Source organism: Parus major, chromosome Z (genome assembly GCF_001522545.3).
Source record: "Parus major isolate Abel chromosome Z, Parus_major1.1, whole genome shotgun sequence".
NCBI lineage: Eukaryota > Metazoa > Chordata > Aves > Passeriformes > Paridae > Parus > Parus major.
In genome coordinates this window covers 25,345,932-25,353,826 of record NC_031799.1, presented here as the reverse complement: position 1 = coordinate 25,353,826, position 7,895 = coordinate 25,345,932, and the positions used below count along the sequence as shown (strand labels likewise).

At 37.7% G+C, this 7,895-nt stretch overlaps 1 protein-coding gene across 7 annotated transcripts in view; it reads right to left on the bottom strand.

Annotated features, from left to right (window-relative positions):
- DOCK8 (dedicator of cytokinesis 8) overlaps positions 1-7,895 on the bottom strand; it is an 87,702-nt gene that overhangs the window by 60,935 nt on the left and 18,872 nt on the right. For 3 of the 7 annotated variants that reach the window (XM_015653626.2, XM_015653625.2, XM_015653621.2), the window contains exons 3-4: positions 3,752-3,927; positions 677-748 (exon numbers count right to left, since the gene is read on the bottom strand). In XM_015653626.2, the coding sequence (XP_015509112.1) occupies positions 677-748; positions 3,752-3,879 (200 nt within the window). In that variant the 5' untranslated portion in view covers positions 3,880-3,927. Of the gene's footprint in view, positions 1-676; positions 749-3,751; positions 3,928-6,727; positions 6,881-7,895 lie in introns of those variants that run through there. The other 4 variants (XM_033511367.1, XM_015653622.3, XM_015653623.3 and 1 more) reach the window with 3 other exon arrangements.

Below are 7,895 nucleotides of genomic sequence, written 5' to 3'. Positions count from 1 at the left end.
AGAATAGAATAGAATAGAATAGAATAGAATAGAATAGAATAGAATAGAATAGAATAGAATAGAATAGAATAGAATAGAATAGAATAGAAATAAATCAGAGGAAATTAATCACTTATAATGACTACAGGCCCGACTCTGTGTGTTGAATTACACTGACCTCACGTGCAGAAATCATTTACTGATGTAAAATAGTAAATTTGGGTATAACACTGATAATCCCATGAATACACTCAATCACTGCTGGGAAAGTCCATAATCCTTGAGTTTTCAGACACATTTGGAAATCAAATCATTTTGAATTTTCAGGGCATGAATAGGAGAAAAGCATGCAAATATAATCTTTATCCCTGTTATCTTTCCTTTTAGTGGGATCAAACAGTACTAGTTTTCCTGATTAAGATAAATCATTACAGAGGGTTGCTGTGAATTTCTTCCCATCAACTTCCCATCCATTCCCAGAGTGCCTGATAATTAAGAAGCAGATGCAACAGTATTTGGCAATGCACACCATCTCAAACAAAACAATGCAGTTATTTATACTACTGAAAAGTAAGTTCTTATCTTCAATCGCTGACTAAAATAATTATAATTTAGGATTACTTATAACAGCAAACATCTCCTCTCTGATAAGTAAGATGCAATGTATTTTAATTTTATTTAGTTTGACGTCACTTACTTTCGATTAACAATCAGCCACTCACGGATGTAAGTCTGAACACAATCTTTGACATGTGAGTCCAGTTCAACCCTGCAGAAAAAGCAACATATTTCAGCTCCTAAGTCACACTTTCAGGAAAACAAATTTATTAAAACATGCTAGTCATATAAAGGCCTCTCTGTTAGTCCTCTTCTGTGTACTTATTTTACTGCTAAACTATTGTTTGAGGTTCAAAAAAATCCTCTGTACTGCATGAATTCCCTAATGCAGATTTTTGGTACTGTGCTGATAAACATACAAACATACATTTAATAGAGGTAACTTCTTGCCATACTATCTATTTAGAAATATAAGAGTGATGTTGCAATAAAATATAGTAAAATGAAATAAATTATACAACATAACCAACCTTGTGATTTTCAAAACTTGATAATAAGTCTCAAGATACAGAAATATCTTTTTAGAGGTCTCAGCTCCTGGACTCTTGCAAATAGCTAGTTTTTATATATGTGAAGTTTTCTCTTTCTCACTAAAACAAAGAGAAATCTAAAAAAGAGACACTAAGCTTTTGATCAGAGAGCATACCAAAGCTTTAAGTTCTAAGAATACATTATAATTTAATTTCCTGTTTTTCAATAAGTCTGCTTTAATGAAGGGGGATGTGAGCGTTCCTTGATAGACTGGGTACTATTTGGAACTGCAGCCTTTCAGCCATGGACAATGTCCATGAACTTCATATCATGATGCTGTGGCATAATTCCCCTGTCCTTATTCTTAATTTTTTTAATGACCTTTTCCAAAATAATTTGTCACATCTTCCAATCCAAGTGAGAAAAAGGGTAGGTAGGATACACATTCAATACAGGAACAGGTGAAAAGTATGATAATTTTTAGCACTTTCCACATAGAACTCTTAAGCGATTTGCAACTGGTTATCAGGGCTGGCTAAGAGCTGATTTGGGTTTGTGTGTGCACGGTGGTCAGAGCCTTGGCTGATGCCAGGCTGTCGCGTGCCCCTGTCTCTGGTGGTTCCTGCCTCCGGTTCAGGTGGGAGGTGTGTCTGCTGGCAGGCAGCACATTAACCCAGTTTGGTCAGTGGTACCTGTTTCCTGCTGTCAGTGCACAGAGACATCAAAGACTGCATTGCCTGCAGGCCAATCCTTGGTGCATGCCCCTCCTGTGTTCTCATCTTCCCTAACACATCCTGGCACCCATGACCAGGATTTTCTGTAAAAATGCTATCAATGATAGCAATATGAATGGCTAAGTGGCAAGCTGATGCCTAAAAAAATCTGCTGAAAGCATATTTGCTGGTACCCACTATTTGAGCTTTGTCACAGACTCCTTATAAAACACTTAATAACTTTGTGGTGCAAATCAGGCTTAAAACTGATTGTACAGCATGAACCTGCGTGGTCTCCTACTGCATAAACAAATAGGTAACTGCTGTTTTAAACACCAGGCAGAGTGGGAAGTAATCTTGGAAATAGGTAAGAAATGGCCTAATTTTAGATGTAATTTCAAAAGCTGAATTATTAATTCAATATTTTTGTCCATCATTTAAATAAAAGATTACTTCAAGAAAAAAAACCCCAAACATTCATTGTCTCCCACATCCACTCTCTCTCACAAATCCACATAAAAACAAGAATACCTTGTAAAGATTGGGACTTTTTCTATGAGTAACTTCAAGTGAAAATCACCTTTTGTCCAAATAATAGGAAATTCCTTAGAAGCTGTGTGATTCAAAGAGTTCTCAGGTAACCTAACATGGCATTTCATCTCTACTGTATTTGTTCTCTTGAACTATTTGAGAGAAGCACTGGGCCAAGAAGAAATTTGTACACTGAAAACTTGCTTAACAAGACTCAGCTAGTCTACATCCGGCAAAAATCACACAATGTGAGTTTCCTGCTTAGCCTCATTGCATTTGGTACATCGGACAGAAAACACCGAACAAATACGGCTGTTTCATAGGGCTCCAGTTTGAACAGCTGGCTGGTAAAAATTAGAGCAGCCTCTAGCAACTTTTGCAGGGACACAAGGGGGAATGGAGGTCTACCCTGTGAGCCAAGACCCCATAACTAAGCTCATTTGTCCCTCAGCATGGAGGTTCAGCACAGCACTGAATATAGCTGTGCTGTTCATTCCCTGGAAACACTGTAAGGAGCCAGTGCCCCATCCCAAGCACATTGTATAGTTAGCCATCTCTGCAAATGTATCAGTTTGGGGCTAAATGGAGCTGACTTCACATTTATCTCACTGTTACTGAGTCTTGCAAAACTCAACAGGCCTTTGGAGATTTACTTAAAGGTACCATTTACAGTGAAACAGTCCCTGAAGAGTATTTAGTATGCAATGCACAGACTTTCTAATACCACATCAGAAAACTCTCCAATGAACTTTCTCATTCTTAAAAGTCCTTTTGCTCATTGTGTACCTGTTTTTCAAACCAGCTTAAATATTTGCAGGACCACTGAGCACCAGTGTCATGCTTCCTATTTAATTTAAGCTGTTGAAAACAGGGTAATTATTTCATCAATGTTGGCCTAAAACCATGTGTGACTTCTACACTAGAAATTAAGACTCACCCCCATCCTAAAACTTGTGAAGAATGAACCATTTCCTCCCATTTAAGCAAGACAGGTACTGAGAAAGAGATTCTTAGTGATCTGATCAATGCCATGTAACACACAGCTGCGGCAAAAAACCCAAACTGCCCCTCCCCACCACCCCAAGCCTCAATACTGTGCTTGTTAAACGATCAGAATCAATTTTCATCTCTGGCATCACAGCTGCAAGAATTATTTTTCATGCCATTCTCCTGTCCCTCTTCACTCTTCTTCCTAGTTGATGCCTACCTCACTTCTGCCGCTACCAAGCTTAGGAAGTTGTATAAGCACTTGAATAATATTAAGTGTGCAAACAAACCTAACAGAGCCAGTGGCAAAGTTCAAACATTTAAAGTTCAGGAACTGTAAAATGGCTGGATGGGTGGCACAGTGACATTGGATCAACATCTTCAAAACTATTTTTAACTATTCAAAACTAAATATTTTTGCAGCATTTTGGAGGGACAGAAATTCTCCTTACCCATCTTCTGGCACAGAGGGTTGCAAAGTCCTGCACTCTTTGGGTGTAAAGACAACATCCAGATCATCTTCAGGAAAGTCCCCAAGTTCTTGTGCTAGATCTAAGTCCAAGTTGTTCAGCTGCGTCATCAGGAAGCCTTCAAAATCTACTGGGTCTACTGCATCATAAAAGGAAGGCTAATGAGAAATAAAGAAGCATGTATTTTAGCAACAGAAGGTTCTTGATGTTGTAATTCAGGTTTATTTATTAAACTATTGTACTTATCCCATTACTTATTGCACATCAGAAACAAACATCTAAACTTCTAACCTAAAAACAAGAAAGGATATAAGGGAGGTGACCGAAATGGCAGTGACAGGCAATGCCAATGGCCAGGAGACAGCAGACAAAACACGCTAGGAGTAACAAGGCCAAGTCTTGGAAGTTACTTCAAGTTACGCCGCTAAGGACCAAGAGTAAGCATCGTGGCTGCTGCCATCATGAAGATGCAGTCATTTGAGGCACTGTGCCTTAAAGACACAATTAGAAATGCTCTGTGCATCCTACTGCAAACAAAGTTGAGGATACTGTATACTCCAAATCAGAAAAAAATACTACTTTTCATCTCTGAATGTTACTGGGTTTTGTACTATTGGAGTTAATTTGTCACATTTCTCAAGGGTTTGTACAGTGCTTTTGAAAAAGATTATACGGAACTACTAAAGTTATTACTGCACACCTTAGATATTTCCCATTTCTACAGTGCATAGCATTGCACCTTGATAGACAGAAATTGTATCTCATTACATTTAATTAGCCATTCTTAAACAGAAGGCCCACTCAGAACAAAGTTAAACAAGTACATGCTCCACGACTCATTCACGCCATTAAACTGTCTGCTTTTTATCTGTTTAGTGTCAAAAGCAGAGTCTGAAACTCTTCTTTGATTTGGTACCTAGAGATGTTCTAGATATAAATAAATGTGATTTCACATATTAAAAGTGTATGCTATTCCAAGTGCAGACAAAACTGAAAATCATTTTACTTGCTAGGTAGCAAATAAAAATACCCTGTATATCTTTAGGAATACAATATTTGTCCAGTTGAGTACAGAAACTAGAATCTCTTATCATTCATTTTCTTGACAAGTAAAAAGTAGATCTAAACACTATAGCTTTAGAAAATCTATAGTTTATTTTATATGTGCTCCAGAAAGGCTGATGATACCTCATCACTGTAAGAAAACTAGTTGCATTAGAATAAGAGCACTGGAATAACTTATTTACTGTGAGAAGAATTCTAGCAAAAACCAGCTAATAAATCCTCCTTTCTGTAAAGGGTGAGGATTGCATTGCAATGATTAGCCCAGGTATCTTTCACAAGGCTGTCTTCTGAAGCTGCCAGCAAAAAAACACATCTGCAGTGCTGTTGATGTGTTGTGGAGAAAAGAAGTAACCCAATGTCCCTGGTATAAACACGCCTTTATTTCAATTTTATTCTGCCTGTTGTTTCATCCAATGTTCTTCAGCTATCCTCCTTATACTCCAGTGTTCTTCTGCACAGAAAAAATCTGTGGGTCAAAATCAACAAGTCTTCCCTCATTAATACTGAGGCCTCCTCATGCAAGGCTTTCATGGAAGTCAACAGGAATTTCACCAGAGCATGAAGTGACACCAGTGCATACCATTATTTTATCTACAACATCAGGAATTGTAGCTGATTGGGACTATAAGAAATTTCTAAATTTCTGAAACATGCATAGAGGCTCAACAATGAAAAAGGTCCAGTAACTCTGAACTAAAATGGCTCATACTTAATATGCAGCATCAGCCATGGGAGACAAGAAAATGTGTTTAAAAAAATTAATAGTAAATACAAGCTTTGGACCTTTTTAATGTTCTGGAAATACATTTGAGGAAGTTTTTCAGACAACAAAAATCCAGAAATATCTTGCAGGAAATGAAGCATATTTGGAAGAAATGTGCTGAAAACATCTAGGAGAAGAAAACCAATTTAAAGTTCTGAAAAAAACCCAGATGTGGTAAACACTCCTGCAAATATTTTAGTAGAGACCTTTGAACCTGACCAAGTGTGACTCCTTACCCCAGGTTCCCCTTTTATAGGGAGACTACATTGGCTTCTGCCTAAACACAGTCTCTGAGCTCATTGTACATCAAAAATGCCTCTGGGAAAAATCTTTCCCTTTTTTTGCTCTTTTTAGCCAAAGGGAAAACTTAACATTACCAGCAAGACCATCATATCATGAGGAACAGTCTCTTGTTTGCACACAGTGTAGTGCTGAACATGTCGGATCAACAGTTATGAGTAAACATTTTTTTATTAATTATCAGAATTTATTTGAAGCTCACTTACTGCACCATCAGTGGGTAAAGCATAGCATGTTAGTATATAGATACGTAAATAGGCCTACACAGATATTTTTAGATCTAAATATATATGTGTATAAATAAATAATATAGAATAAATATAAATATATATAGCATATAATTAGATCTACTAACTAAATGCAATTCACAGAAGATTAAAGCAAAACACAGCTTAAAGTATACAAAGGCATATAATGTCTTTTCAGTTGCTGAAGATACAATGTTTTACATGCAAAATAGTTTTACTTAATACAATCTAATTTTTCATTAACCATTGCACTTCCTTTCAGAAGTCACACTTCTCCATTCTGACAGGTCAAGCCCATTGCATTTCATCGTGTCCTCTTTTGCTAGTTCGAGTGTTAACAATAACCTTTAACCACTAGAAATATGAGCTTTTGAATATTGTAAATTAGACACAAATGAAAAAGAGATAGTATAAGAAGCAAATGCGGGTGGAGGGAAATGATCTCCCTAACAGCTGGTGCAACTTTTGAAAGGAAACACAGAAAACGGCTTAAATAAGAAGCCAGCACTCCCTTTCACGTACCATAAAATTGTGCAAAAAGTTTTCTACAGAAAATGCCACAAATCATCACTGCAAACATACCTTTTAAGGATGATGAATTAGAGGCAGGTAGATTGTGACAGCACACACAAAATGGCAGCTACGGCGTAACACTTGGTAAATGAAATGCTACCAAGTTTTTTTGGTAGAACAAGCGGTAGTTGGCGTGCAGAAGAAGGGACCTGGCCTCGTCAGGCTGAGTAACCACCAGGAACAAGTTAAAGATCACAGCACTTCAGATTAAGGAAGTGAGTAGTGGCAGGAGGCCCTGACACAGGAAGCAACCACTTGCATCTAGATTTTCACAATCACTGGTGCACAAAGACTCTTCCTGCTTCTACTTATCAGGCCTCACAAAAAGAATCAAAAATTAAAAGGGTAGGGACAGGGACAGTGCCAAAATCATAGTCAGTTTCATGTATGGCATAGTATGTTTGGAGAATACTCATCCTCCTGAAAGGCAATAAAAGCATCTGTCATTTTTTCCCTTTGTCATAAGGGCACTGTCATATGATCTGATTTCTTTAGGGGGTAATTACACGTGAAAGGCTGAAGATGATTCGGAGACACGTTAGCAGTTGACTCAATTGTATCTATGCCAATTAGGACACACTTCAGGATGTATCACTTAACATGCACATTCTGCAGCTCCGGAAAACACTCAGCATGTTGCCCGTACTGCTAGCTCTAGAAACTGTATTAAGTCAAGCTTGTTGAGCCTCTAACTTTCTTTTTTTTTCTCTTTATTCATTGATTTGTGCTGGTTTTGGCATGGATACAGTTGATTTTTCTTCGTAGTAAATATTATGGGACTATGTTTTTGATTTGTGCTGGAAACAGTGTTGATAATAAAATTTGTTTTCATTATGAGCAGTGCTTACAAGGAGCCAAGGCCATTTCTGCTGCTCATACCACACCACCAGCAAAAAGACTAGAGATGCACATGAAGCTGGGAGAGGACACAGCCAGGACAATTGACCCCAGCTGACCACAAGATATTTCAGACCACATGGAATCATGCTCAGCATATGAAACTGGGGGAAGAAGACTGGCTGCCACACAAAGCATTTACTTGAAGAAGTTGAATGTTTCCATCGGGGAAAGAATGTAATATACTCCAACACTTACTAATTAACTTTGATTCATAGTAATATGTAGAGGGACTGTCTATTCCAGGCTCCAAGGAACATTCTCATGTTTCTCAAAGGAA